Source organism: Xenopus tropicalis, chromosome 9, assembly GCF_000004195.4.
Source record: "Xenopus tropicalis strain Nigerian chromosome 9, UCB_Xtro_10.0, whole genome shotgun sequence".
Classification (NCBI taxonomy): domain Eukaryota; kingdom Metazoa; phylum Chordata; class Amphibia; order Anura; family Pipidae; genus Xenopus; species Xenopus tropicalis.
The window spans coordinates 86538413-86563791 of NC_030685.2; the positions used below are offsets into that span (position 1 = coordinate 86538413).

Consider the following 25379-nt stretch of genomic DNA (forward strand, 5'->3'; position numbering starts at 1 on the left):
TATAAATACAAATATACAGAGAAGGAATGTTCTGGGCACACAATAAGCTGTACCCCCATACTGTACTGTCTAAGGGAACACTATGGCACCTCCTACCCATATGTATAAATGGAGGAGAAGCCGTACCTATTCCACAGAGAAGGCAGCTCCTCCTGTAAATCAGCGTTCATCTCTTCAAACACTTTCTGGGTTTTTAGCAGCTCCTCCTCGGCCTGCACAGTGCAAGGGTGAATGGGAAAAACATTAGAACCAGAGGCAGCGGTAATGGGCCAGGGGGTCGGCGCACAGGAATGTCTTGGTACTGAAGTCACTCACTGGGCATTTTGTAGCCCTGTTACATGGGCCTAAGTGGGAGGAACTCACTATAATGTGGGTGGGCTTTGGATCTAATTATGGTCTAATTATGATTGAAGATAATTGGCTGGATGAGGGGTTGTACTATAAGAAGGAGCCAGCGCTACACATTAGAACTGCTTTCAGCTAACCTATTGTTTCTCCTACTCCCATGTAACTGGAGGAGTCCCAAGCCGGACTTGGATTTCTTACTATTGAGTGCTATTCTGATACCTACTGGGAGCTGCTATCTTGCCCCCTTCCCATTGTTCTGCTGATCGGCTGCTGGGGGTGAGGGGGGGGATATCACTCCAACTTGCAGCGCAGCAGTAAAGTGTGAGTGAAGTTTATCAGAGCACAGGTCACATGGCTGTGGACGCAGAGAGAAGAGCAGACATTTCTATACTAAAGGCACCGAGCAGGATTTCCATGCACCAACGCACAAGGCTCCAGTCACGGCCGAGGGGGAATAAATATTTGGTTTGAGGGGTGACTGCCCCAGGAGAAAGCTATTGCCCCAGGAGAAATGACTTCCCCGTCAGGAGAATCCTGTTATTCTATAAAACACGGGCAACATCCTTGTCACGGGGCAGCCACATTGTATCAGGAAGGTCCGGTTTCACGTCAGGGTTTATTTGGTAACTGGGTCTCATGGAACAAAATGACGGGAATGGAGTCTCCGTCCATCATTCCGGGAGTCGGAACCCGCAGTGACGACAAGAGCAAAGGAACATGTTTGGGCCCTTTGTGTGACCCACAGATACAGACATTCCCAAGGCAGCGGCCATTTACAGGAGCGCAGTGCTCAGTCGAGCAATTGCAGCAACTCGTCTCACCAATAGGGGGCGCGTTTATAAAGGGAAAGCGCTCTTCAGATTTATCCCACCCACGTCTATGCCTGGGGGGCCATTATTTATTATCTATCCTGCATAGGTGGGAGCTGCCCCCTAAAGCCCTCCGCTGGTAACTTAACTGCCCCCAGGCTTCAGTAACTTGCCCATAAATGACTCTGCACCCCGGCGCTCCCCTCAATAAATGCCCCCCCTTGGCCTGTAAGAAGCTGAAATTGTATCAGTTCTGGGCTCGGCGGTTTCGCTCGGGACTGAGATAAAGTAAAAACTTGTTTTCCCTTGAACTTGGAAACAAATGGGGGGAGAGGGGAAATATAGAAGGGGGGAGAAGAGGGAGGATGGGGGGGAGTAAGGCCAAACAGTTGGGGGGGGGAATAGAAAAGGAAAGGAGAGGGGATGAGAGACAGAAGGAGAGAGGGGAAGGGAAAGGGGGTTCGGGGAGTAGAAGACAAATGGGGGGAGAGGGGAAATATAGAAGGGGGGAGAAGAGGGAGGATGGGGGGGAGTAAGGCCAAACAGTTGGGGGGGGGGAATAGAAAAGGAAAGGAGAGGGGATGAGAGACAGAAGGAGAGAGGGGAAGGGAAAGGGGGTTCGGGGAGTAGAAAGACAAATGGGGGGAGAGGGGAAATATAGAAGGGGGGAGAAGAGGGAGGATGGGGGGGAGTAAGGCCAAACAGTTGGGGGGGGGAATAGAAAAGGAAAGGAGAGGGGATGAGAGACAGAAGGAGAGAGGGGAAGGGAAAGGGGTTCGGGGAGTAGAAGACAAATGGGGGGAGAGGGGAAATATAGAAGGGGGAGAAGAGGGAGGATGGGGGGGAGTAAGGCCAAACAGTTGGGGGGGGGGGATAGAAAAGGAAAGGAGAGGGGATGAGAGACAGAAGGAGAGAGGGGAAGGGAAAGGGGGTTCGGGGAGTAGAAAGACAAATGGGGGGAGAGGGGAAATATAGAAGGGGGAGAAGAGGGAGGATGGGGGGGAGTAAGGCCAAACAGTTGGGGGGGGGGGAATAGAAAAGGAAAGGAGAGGGGATGAGAGACAGAAGGAGAGAGGGGAAGGGAAAGGGGGTTCGGGGAGTAGAGAGACAAATGGGGGGAGAGGGGAAATATAGAAGGGGAGAGAAGAGGGAGGATGGGGGGGAGTAAGGTCAAACAGTTGGGGGGGGGAATAGAAAAGGAATGAAAGGAGAATTATAAGGAGCAGAAGGATAAATCTATAACAGAAGAGAGGGGGGGGGGGATCTGATATAAAGTCAGTGTGAGATGCAATAAAATATCAGTTCCCTATAAATGATTTATTGGGTTCCCTCATCCCCTGAGCCCAGAACCTTCCTGCGACTGAGAGCTGCGGCCGAAACAAAAAACACAGACACTGGCACAAGGCACGAACACTAACACACGGTATACGGGCTCTAACACACGGTATACGGGCTCTAACACACGGTATACGGGCTCTAACACACGGTATACGGGGCTCTAACACACGGTATACGGGCTCTAACACACGGTATACGGGCTTCTAAACACACGTATAAACGGGCTCTAACACACGGTTATACGGGCTCTAACACACGGTATACGGGCTCTAACACACGGTATACGGGCTCTAACACACGTATACGGGCTCTAACCACACGGTATACGGGCTCTAACACACGGGGTATACGGGCCTCTAAACACCACGGGTATGGGCTCTAACGACACCGGTATGGGCTCTAACAACACGGTATGGGCTCTAACACACGGGTATGGGCTCTAACCACACGGTATGGGGCTTCTAAACACAACCGGTATTGGGCTCTAACACACAGTATGGGCTCTAACACACAGTATGGGCTCTAACACACGGTACAGGGGCTCTAACATATGGTATGGGCACTAACACACAGTATGGGCACTAACACACAGTATGGGCACTAACACACAGTATGGGCACTAACACACAGTATGGGCTCTAACACACAGTATGGGCTCTAACACACGGTACAGGCTCTAACATATGGTATGGGCACTAACACACAGTATGGGCACTAACACACAGTATGGGCACTAACACACAGTATGGGCACTAACACACAACACGGGCACTAACACAAGGCACAGGCACATGCAGGGTTAGGGCTGAGCCAGGAAGTCACCTGGTTCCGCAGCAGATTAGTTTGCGCTACAAGATGGGCCTGGATTTTTCCCTGGCACCACTGGGGGGCAGCCTTCTCAAGCAACGACACCGGCTGCGACCGCACACACGGAGCCAGCGAGACAGCAAGGAAAGAGGAAAGAGAGAGACATTTATATAGAGAGACAAGCTGGGAGACACCACCAGGCAGTGTGAGGGGGGGGTCAGAATTATGCCATCCCCAGACGCATGCTGCTAATTGGCTCCACACAGAATGAACCATTGGCGAAATCATAACCACCAATCAACTGCAGGGAAAGAAGAACAGTTAGTAGCAGGAAGTCAGGGCACCGTCCAATCAGATGTTAATTTCCAAAAGACTCTGCATGCTCAATTACAGGTTTATATTTGTGTTTATCCCCCTGTATAGGGCTATATGGTGCATACACGGGAATTATATGGTTAAAATGAACTCTTTATATTATAAAGACTCGCATTCTGCCCATTGGCCACCGGGGGCACTCATGATTTCTTGTTGTTTTTATCCTGGCAGAGGCAGCAGTATGGCAGCTCCTGGGCACAGGGAGTTCCTCACCTTGGCGATTTTAGTTTCGTCCTTCTTTTTCGCATTCTGTAGGGACTCGAAGTGATGGCGGGCGCTGTCGTAATCCACCAGTTTCCTCCCACGCTTAGCGATGCGCGACTGTAAGGCGTAGGGGGAGGAGTCAGATCCCAGACACAATATATTATATATATATATATATATATATATATATAGACCAACAAAATGGAGGATCTATAACTGTGGACCTACCTTGATATCAGGGAACTGGCCGAGGTAGGTGTCCATGGTGAGCAGGGCCTGATCCACCAGCTTCTCATGATAGTCGGTCCAGAGAAGGTCATTGTTCTGTATTAGGGAATACAATTGGCCCACTTTATTCACACAACCAAGAAGCAGGGCTATGATTGGTCGGATTGTACAAATAGCGCAGCCTGAATGGAATAAGCTTTCCCATGATGCTACTGGGGGCATCTACCTGCCTGTCCTCCAGCAGCTGAGGGAGAGGAAGGGTTAACATATCTGTCCTAGCCCAATTAGATACAAACTAGCCACAGGGGCCCAGAGTGCAGGTTTGGGGGGCACTAAATATCTGTTACTGTGACCCCAATAACTGCCAGTAAGGCCACCAAGTCCGGCCTAATAATATACTGTTGGAGTGAATTGGGGACATGCTAGGCTTCTAGAGGATTCTGGGAGTTGTAGGCAAGGAATAAAGGAAGCCACAGGGATAACGAGGGAGAACTCCCCGCGCAGCTAATGAATAATTCACCGCTGTTTCCCAGGGAGCCGGATACTGTTACCCCCTCACTGCTACTACTCAGGGTATTTATAACCCAACCTGCAGCTGAACTATAACCCTCTGCATTCCGCTACAGCAGCTACAGCTAGAATGGAACAGCTTGGCCATCTTGTCTTACTATGCACACTACCCCCAGTTCCCAGCCTTACTATGCACCCTACCCCCAGTTCCCAGCCTTACTATGCACCCTACCCCCAGTTCCCTGCCTTACTATGCACCCTACCCCCAGTTCCCTGCCTTACTATGCACACTACCCCCAGTTCCCAGCCTTACTATGCACACTACCCCCAGTTCCCAGCCTTACTATGCACCCTACCCCCAGTTCCCTGCCTTACTATGCACACTACCCCCAGTTCCCTGCCTTACTATGCACCCTACCCCCAGTTCCCTGCCTTACTATGCACACTACCCCCAGTTCCCAGCCTTACTATGCACCCTACCCCCAGTTCCCAGCCTTACTATGCACCCTACCCCCAGTTCCCAGCCTTACTATGCACACTACCCCCAGTTCCCAGCCTTACTATGCACCCTACCCCCAGTTCCCTGCCTTACTATGCACCCTACCCCAGTTTCCCAGCCTTACTATGGCACACTACCCCCAGTTCCCAGCCTTACTATGCACCCTACCCCCAGTTCCCTGCCTTACTATGCACACTACCCCCAGTTCCCTGCCTTACTATGCACCCTACCCCCAGTTCCCTGCCTTACTATGCACACTACCCCCAGTTCCCAGCCTTACTATGCACACTACCCCCAGTTCCCTGCCTTACTATGCACACTACCCCCAGTTCCCAGCCTTACTATGCACCCTACCCCAGTTCCCTGCCTTACTATGCACACTACCCCCAGTTCCCAGCCTTACTATGCACCCTACCCCCAGTTCCCAGCCTTACTATGCACCCTACCCCCAGTTCCCAGCCTTACTATGCCACCCTACCCCCAGTTCCCTGCCTTACTATGCACACTACCCCCAGTTCCCAGCCTTACTATGCACACTACCCCCAGTTCCCAGCCTTACTATGCACACTACCCCCAGTTCCCAGCCTACTATGCCACACTACCCCCAGTTCCCTGCCTTACTATGCACACTACCCCCAGTTCCCTGCCTTACTATGCACCCTACCCCCAGTTCCCTGCCTTACTATGCACACTACCCCCAGTTCCCTGCCTTACTATGCACACTACCCCCAGTTCCCTGCCTTACTATGCACACTACCCCCAGTTCCCTGCCTTACTATGCACACTACCCCCAGTTCCCAGCCTTACTATGCACACTACCCCCAGTTCCCTGCCTTACTATGCACTATTGCACAACTGCAACTCCCACTCACCTCGGCGATCTTGTTGGTCTCCTCCCTCCCTGGCCAGTCCGGCTCATACACATCCAGCAAACATTCCGTCAGCTTCTTGGAGGCCTCGTGCATCGCTGGGGAGGGAAGCCGAGAGGATTTGATATCAAACACAGCGGGATTATGGGTGGCGTAAAGTTGGGAGAGAGACCAACTGCAGGGCTGCTATTTGTCTCTCAACCTGCCCCACTGATACCTGGCCTGTGTATGGGGCCCATCTTCCCCACTGTATCTGGCCTGTGTATGGGGCCCACCTTCCCCACTGTATCTGGCCTGTGTATGGGGCCCCCCTGTCCCACTGTATCTGGCCTGTGTATGGGGCCCACCTGCCCCACTGATACCTGGCCTGTGTATGGGGCCCACCTTCCCCACTGATACCCTGTGTATGGGGCCCACCTTCCCCACTGATACCTGGCCTGTGTATGGGGCCCACCTTCCCCACTATATCTGGCCTGTGTATGGGGCCCACCTTCCCCACCGATACCTGGCCTGTGTATGGGGCCCACCTTCCCCACTGTATCTGGCCTGTGTATGGGGCCCATCTTCCCCACTGTATCTGGCCTGTGTATGGGGCCCACCTTCCCCACTGTATCTGGCCTGTGTATGGGGCCCCCCTGTCCCCACTGTATCTGGCCTGTGTATGGGGCCCATCTTCCCCACTGTATCTGGCTGTGTATGGGCCCCCCTGTCCCACTGTATCTGGCCTGTGTATGGGGCCCCCCTGTCCCACTGTATCTGGCCTGTGTATGGGGCCCACCTTCCCCACTGATACCTGGCCTGTGTATGGGCCCCACCTTCCCCACTGTATCTGGCCTGTGTATGGGGCCCACCTTCCCACTGATACCTGGCCTGTGTATGGGGCCCACCTTCCCACTGTATCTGGCCCGTGTATGGGGCCCCCTGTCCCACTGTATCTGGCCTGTGTATGGGGCCCATCTTCCCCACTGTATCTGGCCTGTGTATGGGCCCCCCTGTCCCACTGTATCTGGCCTGTGATATGGGGCCCCACCTTCCCCACTGTATCTGGCCTGTGTATGGGGCCCCTGTCCCACTGTATCTGGCCCTGTGTATGGGGCCCACCTTCCCCACTGTATCTGGCCTGTGTATGGGGCCCCCCTGTCCCACTGTATCTGGCCTGTGTATGGGGCCCACCTTCCCCACTGTATCTGGCCTGTGTATGGGGCCCCCCTGTCCCACTGTATCTGGCCTGTGTATGGGGCCCCCCTGCCCCACTGTATCTGGCCTGTGTATGGGGCCCACCTTCCCCACTGTATCTGGCCTGTGTATGGGGCCCCCCTGCCCCTGGCCTGTGTATGGGGCCCACCTTCCCCACTGTATCTGGCCTGTGTATGGGGCCCACCTTCCCCACTGTATCTGGCCTGTGTATGGGGCCCACCTTCCCCACTGTATCTGGCCTGTGTATGGGGCCCACCTTCCCCACTGTATCTGGCCTGTGTATGGGGCCCACCTTCCCCACTGTATCTGGCCTGTGTATGGGGCCCACCTTCCCCACTGTATCTGGCCTGTGTATGGGGCCCACCTTCCCCACTGTATCTGGCACAGCACTTACCTTTTACCGACGCCAAATAGGCTCTGAGATCCTTCTGGAGTTTGGATCCTTCTGTCTGCAATAAATAATATAAAGTGTTAGCTCTTGGGCCGAGGCAGCAAGAAAAACAAGAGCACCTACTGTGTTTATGACTTTTATTATTTGCAACACACATATAAATCATATACATTGCAGCGCAGACGTCAGTGCCAGATGCATCACATGAGGCTCAGTAACAGCAAACACATGGCGGCCATTCTGTGATTCAGCCCTCGCCCCCCGTGCGCCTAATTACATGTCCCCACAGAGTCACGAGATTCTGTTCAGCATCTTCAAACAGCGCCGGTTCCCCATACGGACACAGCAAAGGGTGAGGGCGGAGCCTATAATAGGAGTCTCTTCAGCATATTGGCCTTTATACATGGGATGTACCATATGGATTATCTGGGGAGGGGTATTCAGTGATAAGCACAAGCCAAACTATTCCTCAATCTTATCCAATGGGACGGTGTTTTGGGAATAGAAAGTGATAAATATGTCTTTTACATGGGAAGGGGGTTGGGTTAGTTCCCCTTGAAGCAGTGAGTACATATGGACAGTGTAATTGGCCAGTGAAACAACACTGTTTGGCCATATATATATATATTTGGGGTATATTTTGCCTTTAAACAGTTACAGTATAATACATCCCTCTCTGCACTGAACCCGCTGCCAGACATTTCTGCATTTGTTGAATATCCTCGACTTTATCCCAGTGGGAGCTGGAGCTTTCCAGATGGTGTCCTTACATTCTCCCACAACTGCCTTTTATACCAATCAGATTCCGTATTCCAGCGAACGCTCAGCTCGAGCCTTCTGATTGGCCGCTGGAATCCTGAGAGAATCTGCTGATAAAACCACGGCAACAAAATACAGATACCGTCTGCCCCCCCGTGTCCTGTACTGACCCCTCCGTGTCCTGTACTGACCCCCCCACGTCCTGTACTGATCCCCCCCGTGTCCTGTACTGCCCCCCCCATGGCCTGTACTGCCCCCCCCGTGTCTTGTACTGACCCCCCCCGTGTCCTGTACTGCCCCGTACTGACCCCCCGTGTCCTGTACTGCCATGTCCCGTACTGCCCCCTCCATGTCCCGTACTGCCCCCTCATGTCCTGTACTGCCCCCCATGGTCCTGTTCTGCCCCTGTACTGCCCCTGTACTGCCCTCTCCATGTCCTGTACTGCCCCTGTACTGCCCCCTCCATGTCCTGTACTGCCCTCTCCATGTCCTGTACTGCCCCTGTACTGCCCCCTCCATGTCCTGTACTGCCCCCTCCATGTCCTGTACTGCCCCTGTACTGCCCCCTCCATGTCCTGTACTGCCCGCCTCCATGTCCCTGTACTGCCCCTCCATGTCCTGTACTGCCCCCCCCATGTCCTGTACTGCCCGCCTCCATGTCCTGTTTCTGCCCCTGTACTGCCCCCTCCATGTCCTGTACTGCCCCCTCCATGTCCTGTACTGCCCTGTACTGCCCCTCATGTCCTGTACTGCCCCTGACTCCCCCTCCATGTCTGTTCTGCCCCCTCCATGTCCTGTACTGCCCCCTCTCATGTCCTGTTCTGCCCCTGTTACTGCCCCCTCCATGTCTTGTACTGCCCCTGTACTGCCCCTCCATGTCCTGTACTGCCCCTGTACTGCCCCCTCCATGTCTTGTACTGCCCCTGTACTGCCCCCTCCATGTCCTGTACTGCCCCTGTACTGCCCCCTCCATGTCTTGTACTGCCCCTGTACTGCCCCCTCCATGTCCTGTACTGCCCCTTCCATGTCCTGTACTGCCCCCCCCCATGTCTTTGTACTGCCCCCTCCATGTCCTGTACTGCCCCTGTACTGCCCCCTCCATGTCCTGTACTGCCCCCTCCATGTCTTGTACTGCCCCCTCCATGTCTTGTACTGCCCCCTCCATGTCTTGTACTGCCCCTCCATGTCCTGTACTGCCCCCCCCCATGTCTTGTACTGCCCCCTCCATGTCTTGTACTGCCCCCTCCATGTCCTGTACTGCCCCCCCCCATGTCCTGTACTGCCCCCTCCCATGTCTTGTACTGCCCCCCCCCCCCCCCATGTCCTGTACTGCCCCCAGAAAACATACAGTGAAGCTTTGTGCAAGACTGAAGCTGTGAGGGGCCATAAGGGACATATATATGGGATATAAAGGGGCCGGAGTCTTACCAGCTGCTTGTTGAAGTTCTGCACACACTGCTCGAACTGCTCATCTTTTGTTTCATCGGCTTTTCCCAGTTTCTGAAGGACCTAAACAAGTAAAATAAATATTATTATTCACCATTCATAAAATAACAGCTCCGCGACCGTCTGTCTGTACTTAGGTGCTGCCACACTGGCGTCCAACTAGCCATGAATGCTAGAATACTACTATATGAGTGAGTATAAATATATGGAATCCCTGCCATAAAGCAAGGCACAACTGCCATTAAAAAATAATATACTCAATTTCCAGTGCCTTTTTTCAACTATTTGAGGATCCCATCTCACCTACTGGCACCTCAACAATAACCCCAATGGGTAAAATACAAACATTAAAAGGAGTGCAATTGGATAAGAAGCCAAATATCTTTTGAGTTAAACATTTTTAACCTTTTGCATGATTTGGCTTCTTATTATATTTAATTGTGATATACTGTATGCGCTAGACCGGCCGGCCGGCCATCTTTATTATGTGTTTATTTCAATGAAACCTGTTTTTTTATAAATAGGATCCGATTACGCACTTTTTATTCACAACTGCCAGAAAGAGAGGAGAGAGAGTCACATAAATAGCAAATATTCTCCCCCCCCCCCCCCGTGCTAGCACAAACAAGTTTAAAGGGAAACTATACCCTTCTCTTTTCTATTATACTGATGGATTTCCCATAAATGCTGTTTTATTTTACATTATCCTTTAGCAACAAATCCCAACTCCCCCCCCGGCCAATCACAATCACTTACACATACCGACAGAGTAACAAGTGGCCCCTTCCAGCCACTTGTCCGTTATCAGCTCGGCACTCAGCACTCTCTCCCCCCAGCCCTGCGCTGTGTCATGGAACTGCTAAATGCGACTTCTGAATTGTCCCAAAACCCACTTGTAATTAGCAAACTAAGAGCAGCTACTTGGGGGCTCCTTCGCCTGTTCTTAAGCCCCCCATCTCGGCAGTGGCAGTGAGACGCCCATAGACTCACCCATATCTGCTCTGCTATATACACATTAACTGCCCTTTAACATAGAGTTGGCCTACTGAGTACAGGAATCATATACGTAACGCAACACCACCTGCTGGTTGAAAGTGGTATAGATGGATGCCCCCAATAAGGAGTAATTATATCTTAGTTGGAATCAAGTACAGGTACTGTTTTATTATTACAGAGAAAAGGGAATCATTTAACCATGAAATAAACCCAATAGGGCTGTTCTGCCCCAATAAGGGGTAATTATATCTTAGTTGGGATCAAGTACAGGTACTGTTTTATTATTACAGAGAAAAGGGAATCATTTAACCATGAAATAAACCCAATAGGGCTGTTCTGCCCCAATAAGGGGTAATTATATCTTAGTTGGGATCAAGTACAGGTACTGTTTTATTATTACAGAGAAAAGGGAATCATTTAACCATTAAATAAACCCAATAGGGCTGTTCTGCCCCAATAAGGGGTAATTATATCTTAGTTGGGATCAAGTACAGGTACTGTTTTATTATTACAGAGAAAAGGGAATCATTTAACCATGAAATAAACCCAATAGGGCTGTTCTGCCCCAATAAGGGGTAATTATATCTTAGTTGGGATCAAGTACAGGTACTGTTTTATTATTACAGAGAAAAGGGAATCATTTAACCATGAAATAAACCCAATAGGGCTGTTCTGCCCCAATAAGGGGTAATTATATCTTAGTTGGGATCAAGTACAGGTACTGTTTTATTATTACAGAGAAAAAGAAAATCAGTTTAAAAAATCTATATTATTATATTATATTCTATATATATTCCAGATTATTTAATTAAAATGGAGTCTATGGGAGACAGGCTTTCCGTAATTCAGAGCTTTCTGGATGATGGGTTTCCGGATAAGGGATCCTTTACCTGTACCTCGTCTATTCACCATAAACCCTGTCTATTTCTAATCAGGCCCTACCCTCTTATAACAGTCCATGACCCTTACAGGACTCCCATTTGCCCCACCAGTATGGCTGCCCTGCCAGTGACACATCCCAGTGGGTTGCCGTGGAGCAAAACCCATAAGAACCAAGTTATGTGTAAACGTAATGCCTGGCTGTTTCCCTGCACTGCTGGTCTGACTCCTGAAACAATGTAGCAAGCCAGCTGGTTGGGACCTGACCTGCTTTATTTAGTTTATTGGGACGTTATTAAGAATTAGCAAATAATTGGGGTGACTTTCCCTTTAATATGATCTTCTCAGACTTTTTCCTACTTATCTTTAGTCTTTTGGTCCTTTGCTGACTCAGGCACGCAGACAGACAGTCAGACACAGTCAGACAGACAGACAGACATAGACACAGACAGACATATAAGTGCTAGACTGAAGAATACTTCTTAAGAACTGACTGGAAATTGGTCGGAAACGTCACGGTTTCTCTAAATAAAAATAATGATTTTTAGTTGAGCTTTCCCTTTGAGGCAGAAACTGCTGACACAGCAGAAGAGCCGGGGGCCATTGAGCAATTCCGGGGGTTGTTTCTATTCTGCTCCCTGGGTCCCCTGATCCTTCCCAGGGTGCACTGGGCCTACTCACTGATACCATCTCCAGGTTCTGACTCCCAGACCCAATACGACCCCCCCCCATAGCGCCAGAGCCCGGCTGCGTTATCCTGCAGCTCAGCGGAATTTTTACTGGTACCAATGAATAATTTAGGATATCGTGCAGGCGCCGAGCTTGGCTCCGTTTCATGAGTCGGGACTGCGCAAAACCTTAATTGGCATTTTTGGAAGAGTGAAAAAGCAATAAAAAAAAAACCCTGGAACATGGATATTGTAACTGAAACGGCATCTCTGTTCCACTGGTTTCCTAACCGTGTAGACTGAGCCCCCATAAGAGATAACCAGACCCCGCTTGATTAGTGTGGCCCTTTGCCATAGGGGGCCCAGCTTATTGCCTTGGGCTATGGGTCCTACCATACAAGTAAAATGGCCCCCTAACCCTGTCAGTTGCCCGTTTCTGCCTGTCATTTGCCCTTTTCTGACAAAATTCCCACCCCTTCTTCAGTCCTAAAAGCATCGATTTGGGCCCCTACAGCCACAGGACCCCTGACACGACTCCTACTTGCCCCCCCCCCCCCCCCATGAATAATAGCCCTGGCCCCATATATCAGGGTGAAAAAGGGGCAAAATGAAAGTTGTATATATACAGACCTATACTAACTGCCAACTCACATATTGCTGATAAAGTTGGCATCTTTTGGACCCATGTATTGGGCAAAACCACAGCCTCCCCAGCCAAAATCTGATTTTTATACTGGGCAAGGGCTGGGCCAGGGCATGGCTGGGGGGGTAACTGGGCATAATCAGTGCAAAACTGCCTACAGTGGGGGATTTCAATTGGGCACCATCAGCCCAAGGATACAGCCCTCTGCCAGTCATGTCACACACTCACCCCCATCACTGGGGTGTTACCTGGTAACACGCCCATAGCAACAGCAATCAGATGCTGGTCACAGAAAGGCAACTGTTCATTGGTTGCTATGGGTTACAAGATCCTACAGTGGAAGCGCTAATTAGGGAGAGCCCCTCCTTCCTGTGACACAGCAGGGCTCATTTTTCAACACTGGGCAAATTTGCCCGTGGGCAGTAACCCATAGCAACCAATCAGCGATTGGATTTTTTTTCAGCCCGCTGCAGGTAGAACAATGAAAGCAACAATTTGATTGGTTGCCATGGGTTACTGGCAATGGGCAAATTTGCCCAGTGTTGGTAAATGCCCCCAGTGTCTCTAGGGAGGGACCCGCCCCCGCCCACAGGTGAGTCTGATACCCATCAGGGGCAACTCTCCCCAGTAGCTCCTCCCAGGGACAGGAATATCCTGCTGATATCTGGGCCGTTGAATCACTGCCAGAAAGATCATTAAAATGACGTTACTATGAGTAATTATTCAGCAGTCGCAATCGGCATTAAGCAGTGACACATACGGGCGAAGGTGACCTGAATGTTTCACTTTGGGGTGATGCAACATGTGCCTGTACCTCCCCAAGCCTTGGCACACATGGGGTTAATGACCAACCCTAGCAACAGCTGCCGCCGGGATCAGGAGAGAAAATGCCCCAGTGGGTAACAGGCGGGGGGGGGGGGCTGCCAAGGCCTCGTATCTGAAACCGTCTCTGGGATCCTGAACCCCTAAATCACACAATAGGGGGGATTGTACATTATAGTCCTGGCTGCGGTTTTGGGGCTCAGCGTTGTGCAGGGAGTTGGGCTGCGCTGGGAGTTACATGAAAGCCCCAAGGACGTGCCCCCCTGGCGCTGTGAGAAATCGGATCCCCCCCGTCCCGGAATATCACTTGCAGGGGAGAAGTTTGGCAAAGGGAAAGTGCAGCACATTATCCATATCCAGTACTGCCAACCAACCGGGGGTTATTTTATCTTTCTAGTTCTGTAGAGCGACGCCATTCTATTATTTCAGCTGCTGCGCTTAATATAGAGGCAACGTGTCCCAGAATATCCGCCATTATGTTACAGAACCGAGCCGGGCTGCTTTTGGGTTTCTGGGCTATCAAATGTGCATTTAATATAACAATTAGTGATATTAACCCCTTAATATAGAGGCAACGTGTCCCAGAATATCCGCCATTATGTTACAGAACCGAGCCGGGCTGCTTTTGGGTTTCTGGGCTATCAAATGTGCATTTAATATAACAATTAGTGATATTAACCCCTTAATATAGAGGCAACGTGTCCCAGAATATCCGCCATTATGTTACAGAACCGGGCCGGGCTGCTTTTGGGTTTCTGGGCTATCAAATGTGCATTTAATATAACAATTAGTGATATTAACCCCTTAATATAGAGGCAACGTGTCCCAGAATATCCGCCATTATGTTACAGAACCGGGCCGGGCTGCTTTTGGGTTTCTGGGCTATCAAATGTGTATTTAATATAACAATTAGTGATATTAACCCCTTAATATAGAGGCAGCGCACCCATCCCTATCCCAGAATATCCGCCATTATGTTACAGAACCGAGCCGGGCTGCTTTTGGGTTTCTGGGCTATCAAATGTGTATTTAATATAACAATTAGTGATATTAACCCCTTAATATAGAGGCAACGCGTCCCAGAATATCCGCCATTATGTTACAGAACTGGGCCGGGTGCTTTTGGGTTTCTGGGCTATCAAATGTGTATTTAATATAAAAATGTGTGATATTAACCCCTTCCTTTCAATAAGAATGGCCACAATATCATATGAAATGTATAATTGCCCCCCTGGTACTTATGGAGCCCCCTTTGAATGTGGCAGTGACCAATAATGGGGTGCCGAAGTATCAGCACCCAAGGGTGCCAGAGGCAGGGCCGCGGGTGCTTAGCACCCATCTTTGTTGCCGGCCCCAATAGCTGAGACCACAGAGGGGAATTAGTAGCCCCCACTGGGGAAGGGACCGGGGGTCTGTCCTTCTGTGTCTGTCACCAGAACCAACAAAATATCCAAATGTGTCGCCTGTTTCTGTGACGCCACCCCGCGGGTATTTTGGGTCACAAGTGATGTAATTAAGGTGACGACTTTGGCCAAATGTGACCCCTTGGGATCCCCCCCCCCATGGAACAGCTGCTCCTGGGACATAATGATCACGTTTCCAATGGAACCAGCTGTTTCTTTTACCTTTTGCACCAAATTTTTGCCATAAAAAGACCCTCTCGATCAGGGTATCACATGGCACGTTGCCCAGGCCCAATCTAACCCCCGGCTGGCTAGCAGGCCCTACTAATGGCTAACAGCAGCAATGCCAGCGTGCCAGCTGGTCTATATTTAACAGCCGACCCCACTGCATATATATGACTGTGTAAGTGTTCATAGGTCAGTCTATTCCTGCGCCGCACTGACTCCCTGCGCCCCAATGAGCCATGAAGTCCCCAAGCGATAATCACAAAGGGAAATACAAGGAGTAGTCTGTTTATTAATCTATTCATTCTATGCACCACAGCCTTAGGCTGCACTTAACAAGGGACAGAAAAAAAACTATACAGATAGCTAGAATCTCAGCCATAAAGCAGGGCAGGACTGCTGCTTACAATGGGGGGATCAGATAGGATCTGTGCCACTGTGACAGAATGCTCTGTTATACAGATAGCTAGAATCTCAGCCATAAAGCAGGGCAGGACTGCTGCTTACAATGGGGGGATCAGATAGGATCTGTGCCACTGTGACAGAATGCTCTGTTATACAGATAGCTAGAATCTCAGCCATAAAGCAGGCAGGACTGCTGCTTACAATGGGGGGGATCAGATAGGATCTGTGCCACTGTGACAGAATGCTCTGTTATACAGATAGCTAGAATCTCAGCCATAAAGCAGGGCAGGACTGCTGCTTACAATGGGGGGGGGATCAGATAGGATCTGTGCCACTGTGACAGAATGCTCTGTTATACAGATAGCTAGAATCTCAGCCATAAAGCAGGGCAGGACTGCTGCTTACAATGGGGGGGATCAGATAGGATCTGTGCCACTGTGACAGAATGCTCTGTTATACCGATAGCTAGAATCTCAGCCATAAAGCAGGGCAGGACTGCTGCTTACAATGGGGGGATCAGATAGGATCTGTGCCACTGTGACAGAATGCTCTGTTATACAGATAGCTAGAATCTCAGCCATAAAGCAGGGCAGGACTGCTGCTTACAATGGGGGGATCAGATAGGATCTGTGCCACTGTGACAGAATGCTCTGTTATACAGATAGCTAGAATCTCAGCCATAAAGCAGGGCAGGACTGCTGCTTACAATGGGGGGATCAGATAGGATCTGTGCCACTGTGACAGAATGCTCTGTTATACAGATAGCTAGAATCTCAGCCATAAAGCAGGGCAGGACTGCTGCTTACAATGGGGGGGGGATCAGATAGGATCTGTGCCACTGTGACAGAATGCTCTGTTATACAGATAGCTAGAATCTCAGCCATAAAGCAGGGCAGGACTGCTGCTTACAATGGGGATCAGATAGGATCTGTGCCACTGTGACAGAATGCTCTGTTATACAGATAGCTAGAATCTCAGCCATAAAGCAGGGCAGGATTGCTGCTTACAGAGGGTATTTAATGCCAAAAGCCCAAATGTAACCATGTAGGATTGTGCTTTGCTGTTTGTACTGATTATAAAGCTGCAATGTCCCTTGAAAACCTCCTGAGTCACGTTATAAAAAGCAAAAGTGCAAATTGGAGCACAAACCCGACTCCCCTGAGGGATAAATGAGGGTTTTTCATTGAGGAAACAGAATATAAACACATTTTGGTCCCGTCAGTTCTGCTGATTGTGCAGAAATCCTTCCCCTGATTGCACCGCGGGTGGGTTTACTTCCCCTTGAAACCACAGCAGAACTTCTCCTGAACCAGTCACATTTATAAACTGGAGAATCACTTTAGAGTTCTGGGTAGAGACTTGGGCTCATTTATCCACATGGGGCAAATTTGCCCCTGGGCAGTAACCCATAGCAACCAATCGGTGATTAGCTATTAGGGATTACTATGATTTCTTGGCCAGTGAACTCATTACATAGGAACGCCGATAGCTACAGGATAGATTCCGGCTTCTCCCCCTCAGACCCACCCTGCCCTTTGTATTCTCAGTCTCAGCACTTAACCATCCCATAGCAACTGCATAGCAACGCAATAACATCCCATTTCCCATTGGGTCCCTACAACCACACTTTATGGCCGCCCTCCTACTTCCAAAAATGTTGCACATTTCAAACAGCGACAGAACATTCTGCTATAATGACAGTTAGAATCTCAGTCATGAAGGCTTTACTTCCCCTTTAAAGCATTTACGAATGTGACGGAAAGCGCCGACAGTTGTGGGTCAAACGCTTCTGCTTATTTATTTATTGCATTTGGAAATATTATACAGTTGAAGGGAGGAGCAGCCATCGGGCGCGTTACGGGGAGGGAAATAATCTACAGGTTTTACTGAAAGTGAATAAAATAAATAAAAAAAAACCCAGTCCATTGGCTATAAATAGTCGGTTTCCATGGAGAATGGGCACAAGGAGGGAAATCGTTTTCTATCTTCTGGGTGAATCCGTAATCCCAACTGAGTCACAGGAAATAAATAATGTGCTATAATAATAATTTTATAATAATTTGTTATACAGAAGGTGTTAATAGACCTAAAGGGCAAGCGTGCCCATTATTAATGTTTATCATTTATTAGTATTTATACCCAGAGCAGAAGAGAACCTACAGCCATTAAGTATCCCATGATCCCACCCCATTCCATTCCCAGTAATATATAGTGAATAATGTTCCCCCCTATTGTAAAATATAAGGATAAGTCACATGACCATGCTTTGGAACTCCTCTGTGACTTATAATATCCCTATATGTTACAATAGGGGGTACTTTATTCACTATATATTATAAGGAACTCCTCGGGGGCTTATAATATCCCTATATGTTACAATAGGGGGTACTTTATTCACTATATATTATAAGGAACTCCTCTGTGACTTATAATATCCCTATAAGTTACAATAGGGGGTACTTTATTCACTATATATTATAAGGAACTCCTCGGGGGCTTATAATATCCCTATATGTTACAATAGGGGGCACTTTATTCACTATATATTATAAGGAACTCCTCGGGGGCTTATAATATCCCTATATGTTACAATAGGGGGTACTTTATTCACTATATATTATAAGGAACTCCTCGGGGGCTTATAATATCCCTATATGTTACAATAGGGGGCACTTTATTCACTATATATTATAAGGAACTCCTCAGGGACTTATAATATCCTTATATTTTACAACAGGGGGTACTTTAATTATTATAATATACAAGTTTCAGTGAGTCATGTGACAGAAATTACATCACTAAGCTCCAATTATAACTGATGACATCACTAATGGGCCGGCTAGGGGCTGGGGGCAAGCAGATGCCAGTGTTGGTGAGAACAGATGTCTATGAACCCCCCAAAAATAGCTTTAATTCAAGGGAAACTTTTTCTATTTGGGAGGAATGTAATAATGTGGGAGGGATCCTTATAAACCCCCAGTTGTGACATCAGAAGGTGATAGTTATAAACAAAAGAGTTCAATGTTTCCACGTCCTGGCTTAATGCCACCGGGCAGGCAATAAGTACAGGGCTCCGTTGCTCCCAATAAGGGAGGGGCCACACCTAAATGCCCCCCCCCCATGTACCATTTGGCAAAATCATGGCCGACTGCACCCATTATTTGCACTTTTGCACCCTCTCCTGTTCTAAATACCCCCACCAGTCTCTGCAGCCGGAGCTGCCATGTTGCTTGGCACCGCTGAAACATTCTCCATAGACCACAACAGTGCAGCAAAGCGAGTGGGCGCAGAGCACAAACAGAGCGCAGATGGTTTGGAATGGGGGGCGGGGGGAACACAAAATATCAACAGTTTGGGAGTTCAGAGGGTCGGGAGCTAAAAATACAGCGAGTTGGCAAATAGAAGCGCAAGCTCCGCTGCTTTGATTGGAACAGATGATCTGGGGGGGGGGTTTGCTTAAATACAAGAAACAAAATCATTAAAGTCCTTAAAGTGACAGGGGGACGAGCAGGAAAATCTGCGGAATTCCTCTGCCCCCGCTTGTCTGTCAGCTCTGCGGCCCCTCTCGGCCCCTATAGAATTCCGCGGCTCACATGGCGCATCGGGTTCGGCCTCAGCAGTTTTATTTATAACATCTGCCTCCGGTTACACGATCTGGGCTCTCGCTGCCCTTTGCCAAGTACGAGGCTCCGAAGCGACAAAATGAGGGCGAAACAGACGCCAAAGTCACGGCGCAGTCTCTCACGGGAAGGGATCGGCTGCTTGTGATTGGCCGACTCTCGGGCTCCGGCCGGCGCTAAGGGCTCCGGCACAAATGATCTGCTCTCCCGCAGCCAACGGTTCTACTGAAAATGGTTTCCCACCGTCAATAATATCAATTACCCTGGAGCCACCTGTGCCAGCACCCTAACATGTAGTGAGGCCCAGCTGTAGTAATAGGCAGGGGTAGTAGGTACAGAATGGAGAGATGGAGTCGGTAGAGTTAGATTGAGAGACTGGAGCAAGATGGAGATGGTGGGGCAAGATGGGGACGGTAAGAGAAGAAAGCACAGTGAAATGGAAACAGTAGGCTCAGGTGGAGACCATTGGCCAAGGCAAAAACCAAAGGCAAAGACAGTAGGTCAAGATGGTGATATCAGGCCCAGTTGGAGACCGTAGACCCAGGTAAAGACAGTAAGAGAAAGGAGAAGAGTCAAATGTAGACAGTAGCCCCAGGTAAAGACTGCAGGCCCAGATGTCTATACACTAAGACAAAAGTCGGAGACAGTAGGACAAGATGGAGACATTAGGGCAAGATGGAGACAGTAGGGCAAGATGGAGACAGTAGGGCAAGATGGAGACAGTAGGGCAAGATGGAGACAGTAAGACAAGATGGAGACATTAGGGCAAGTAACCAGCTATTTATGAGGATTAGTAAATGTTTAGGCTTCAGCTGGTGCACAACTAAGATGTAGTTACACTGAGAGACAGTAGGGTAAGATGGAGACAGCAGGGCAAGACGGAGACGGCAGGGCAAGACGGAGACGGCAGGGCAAGACGGAGACGGCAGGGCAAGACGGAGACGGCAGGGCAAGACGGAGACGGCAGGGCAAGACGGAGACAGTAGGACAAGATGGAGACAGTAGGGCAAGACGGAGACGGTAGGGCAAGACGGAGACGGTAGGGCAAGATGGAGACAGTAAGACAAGATGGAGACATTATGGCAAGATGGAGACAGTAGGGCAAGATGGAGACGGTAGGGCAAGATGGAGACAGTAGGACAAGATGGAGACATTATGGCAAGATGGAGACATTATGGCAAGATGGAGACAGTAGGGCAAGATGGAGAATTATGGCAAGATGGAGCAGTAGGGCAGATGGAGAGGTAGGGCAAGATGGAGACAGTAGGACAAGATGGAGACATTATGCAAGATGGAGACAGTAGGGCAAGATGGAGACAGTAAGACAAGATGGAGACAGTAGGGCAAGATGCAGACAGTAGGGCAAGATGCAGACAGTAGGGCAAGATGCAGACAGTAGGGCAAGATGGAGACATTAGGGCAAGTAACCAGCTATTTATGAGGATTAGTAAATGTTTAGGCTTCAGCTGGTGCACAACTAAGATGTAGTTACACTGAGAGACAGTAGGGTAAGATGGAGACAGCAGGACAAGACGGAGACAGCAGGGCAAGACGGAGACGGCAGGGCAAGATGGAGACGGCAGGGCAAGATGGAGACAGTAGGGCAAGATGGAGACAGTAGGGCAAGATGGAGACAGTAGGGCAAGATGGAGACAGTAGGGCAAGATGGAGACATGATGGAGACTCTAGTACCTGAGTTTAAATTGTAAAGTCTGTGACACTGAAAGAGTTAATGGAATGGAATCCCAAAAAAATCTGTGTCTACCTGACCAGGTAAAACCCCAGCAGGAATGTGACAAAACGGAATTCCTCGCCGTCAAATTCATTAAATGTGTGAAGGCCGACGGGGGGACGACAGGAGCAGCACTGGGGGGGGGGGGGGGGCAGAACAATCCAGGGAAATGTATTTATTTCTGGGCCAATGAGAGGCTGCAGTGAGAGGCGATGAGATCAGAGCCTATAAAACAGGAGAATCTCCTACGTGGGTTCTGCAGAGTCATAACTGCCCGGGGGGGGGGGGGGGTTACTAATGGGAAACGGCCGGGGGCTGAGGATACAACTCATTCCCTTACTGCACCGCAAGGTCATTATTCTGCCCAGTCACGACTCCCGCTATTGGCTGAACACTCAGCCTGACACGCCCCATTTATCAACCTCACCGATATCCCCATTGTGACAAGGACAGATGATAGATACATAGATAGATGATAGATACATAGATCGATGATAGATAGATAGATAGACATAGATATAGATAGATATGAAGACAGAGATAGATAGATATATAGATATACATAGATAGATGATAGATAGACAGACATAGATAGATATACAGAGACAGACACAGATCAATAGACGCTAATAGATAAACAGATGCAGACACACATATGGCCATTGCAGGAATCTCCTGATTTCAATAAATCCCAGACACTATGGGGCAGATTTATCAAAATGTGCATTTAGCGCTTAATACATAAAACTCCCCCACGTTCTATTCATTCCTGTGGGATTTTGGCGAGTTCTAACTTTCCCCCAATTGATAATGAATATGAACGCGGGTGAGTTTTTATGTATTAAACTCTCTGCCCCATAATGTACAAGTACCATAGTTACTAAGGCAGCACGGTGGGTAACATTACTGCCCCAGGTTCAAATCCGGCCGGGGCACATCTTGCAGGGAGTCGGTGTGCTCCCCCCTTTCCTCTGGTTTCCTCCCACTCTCATAAAACCCGCAGCAACGCCGAGACTGCAGAATGTCTGACATGTTCATTGGATGGTTAACTTGCCCTTTAATCTCCCACTGTACATTCAGGCAGCAGCAGAGCGCAATAGGGGCCGCAGCTTCTGCTTCCTGTATTGGCCGCAATTATCCAGCTAATTAGCCAATGGGAGCTGCCATGTTGCATCTTGTACCGAAGGTAAAACAACACATGTAATGCTATGTAAGGGCCACACCTGCCCAGTGCGCTGCCCCTTTAAATCCCCCCCCCTCCCCGGTGCTCTCACAGGCCGCCCATATCCCATTGAGAAGTCTCTATAATTAGGCACCGGGGCAAAACCATTCTCAAAATGTCACCAAGTCCCCAAATTGGAGGCGGGTGGCCCTGCCAATCAAATGGTGCATTGTGGGATTGCTTCACATTTCCAGCTGTCTCTCCCCTACCAAATGTGCAGTCTATTCTGAGAGTCATCAAATCCCACTGTGATGTCCCCCCTCCCCCCTGGCCAATCGACTGCAGGAATGTGCATCAGTAACGTATATATATGTATTTATATGGCAGCTCATTTATGTCATAGTCAGGGGAAAGTCTTTTGCGCCGCACCGCTCACGTCCTACTGGGGGGGAATCAGAAAGGGAGGCACCAACAGACCCAGCTGGGGCAGAACATAAGGAAATACATGTACAGTGAAGCTCTAACATTGGCACATACAGGTCCTAATACTGACCCATACATTTATTAAAGGGGCAGTACACCTTTAAATTACAGATGTATTATGTCATAGCAATTTTTCAATTGGTCTTTATTATTCATTCTGTATAGTTTTTGAATTATTTGCCTTTTTCTTTGCAGCTTTCAAATGGGGGTCACTGACCCCGGCAACCAAACCCTATTGCTCTGTGAGGCTCCAGTTTTATGGTTATTGTTACTTTTTATTCCTTATCTTTCTATTCAGCCCCTCCCCTATTCATATTCCCGTGTCTCTTTCAATCCACTGCCTGGTTGCTAGGTTAAATTGGACGCTAGCAACCAGAAAATTCCAAACTGGAGAGCTGCTGAACAAAGCTTAAGAATTCAAAAACCGCAAATAAAAAAATGAAGACCAATTGCAGATTGTCTCAGAATATTACTCTTTACAGCATACTAACAGTTAATACCCCCATACTTAAACGCAGTTTTATTTTCATGACTTTATAAACTAAACCCTAGGGTTTCGCAGCATAATTAATCATTTTATTACTCTTTATGGGAGATCACAGAATTAAAGGGGAAGTTGACCTTGCAGATGGAAGTGATCCAACCAACCAAGTGAATTCATCCAAAAACAAAATGAAATGAAACCATCTGACAGTGTTACGGCCTGAGTCATCCCACTGTAAGGCAAACAGCCCTGTGTGTGGCCCTAGGGCCCCCCATTGCCTAATGGGGGGGCAGGAGATATTAGGAAGCAGGATGTTGGTTTGTGTAGTTGTGCGGATAGTAAGGAGAGCTGTAAATGACCGACAAGTGGTAGGAAAAGCTGAAACTGCTGTTTTGTACTACAGAGACCCCCCCCCCCCCGTTGGGTATTAGAGAAAGCACCGAGATGGACTTGGCCGGACACCAATAAAAATGACTCAGAAAACCCAATATAAGTTCCAGCCGCTACATTCCAAATACAGGAGGGAGCGCCGGATCCGGCTCGCTGCCCCACAAACAAATGGCTTACAGGAATATGTCCTTATTCTATGGGCTGCGACAGCTGAACTGGGGGGTAAAACAGACACTGGGGGGGGGGGGGGTATTAACAGCAGCTGTCACTCTTGTGACACAATAGCTCAATCCTCAAGGGATGCACCAAAACAGCAATGTGTCCAAGGACAGGGGCTCGGGGATCATGGTGCCCCATACTGGGCCGTTCCGCCAGGCAGGGGTACCCCGGTACTGGCACGCTGCCCACGTCTTGACTAACCGGAGCACCCCAATTCAGAGACAATACAGGGGGTACCCCGGTATGGGCACGCTGCCCACATCTTTACTAACCAGAGCACCCCAAATCAGAGACAATACAGGGGGTACCCCGGTATTGGCACGCTGCCCACGTCTTGCCTAGCCGGAGCACCCCAATTCAGAGACAATAAGGGGGTACCCCGGTATGGGCACGCTGCCCACGTCTTTCCTAACCAGAGCACCCCAAATCAGAGACAATACAGGGGGTACCCCGGTATTGGCACACTGCCCACATCTTGCCTAAACGGAGCACCCCAATTCAGAGACAATACAGGGGGTACCCCGGTATGGGCACGCTGCCCACATCTTTACTAACCAGAGCACCCCAAATCAGAGACAATACAGGGGGTACCCCGGTATTGGCACACTGCCCACATCTTGCCTAAACGGAGCACCCCAATTCAGAGACAATACAGGGGGTACCCCGGTATGGGCACGCTGCCCACATCTTTACTAACCAGAGCACCCCAAATCAGAGACAATACAGGGGGTACCCCGGTATTGGCACGCTGCTCACGTCTTTACTAACCAGAGCACCCCAAATCAGAGACAATACAGGAGGTACCCCGCTATTGGCACGCTGCTCACGTCTTTACTAACCGGAGCACCCCAAATCAGAGACAATACAGGGGGTACCCCGCTATTGGCACGCTGCCCACATCTTTTCTAACCGGAGAACCCCAAATCAGAGACAATACAGGGGGTACCCCGCTATTGGCACGCTGCCCACATCTTTTCTAACCGGAGAACCCCAAATCAGAGACAATACAGGGGGTACAGAGACAATACAGAGACAATACAGGGGGGTGCAGAGACAAGGTGGCTGCCCCGGTGAGACACGTGCAGTTGCCATTGGTTACAGTAGGATGGAGCGTAGCACTGGGGTGATACAATGGGGCTGCTCCATCAGAACAAGGAGGAGGAGCCTCCGACCCGGGCCCCAGTGATACAGTTCTGTGCCTTCAGCCAAGCTCCGAGCCCATTTATGGAATCAGCACCTTAAAATAAACCTGCAGCGGAGCCAAATCCCAGTTTGCTGAATGATATCCCTCCGCCACTCCCTGCACCCCTGTCCTGCACCCTCCCCGCCACTCATGGGATTCCTGCCAACCTGCTAATGGAACACGCGGGCACTGGCACGCCAATGCCACCGAATAGCAATAAGTACAGCATGGAGCCAATGGCCACAAGGTGAACTGGTAGATAGGGGTGAGGTGCCCCCCCCCTAG

At 49.5% G+C, this 25379-nt stretch overlaps 1 protein-coding gene across 1 annotated transcript in view; it reads right to left on the reverse strand.

Moving 5' to 3' along the window:
• bin1 (bridging integrator 1) overlaps nucleotides 1–25379 on the reverse strand; it is a gene marked incomplete in the record, with an annotated part of 56658 nt that overhangs the window by 23737 nt on the left and 7542 nt on the right. Inside the window, 6 exon segments of the mRNA NM_203900.1 lie at nucleotides 127–212; nucleotides 3891–3998; nucleotides 4110–4205; nucleotides 5991–6085; nucleotides 7579–7633; nucleotides 9763–9843. Coding sequence (NP_989231.1) covers nucleotides 127–212; nucleotides 3891–3998; nucleotides 4110–4205; nucleotides 5991–6085; nucleotides 7579–7633; nucleotides 9763–9843 — 521 coding nt within the window.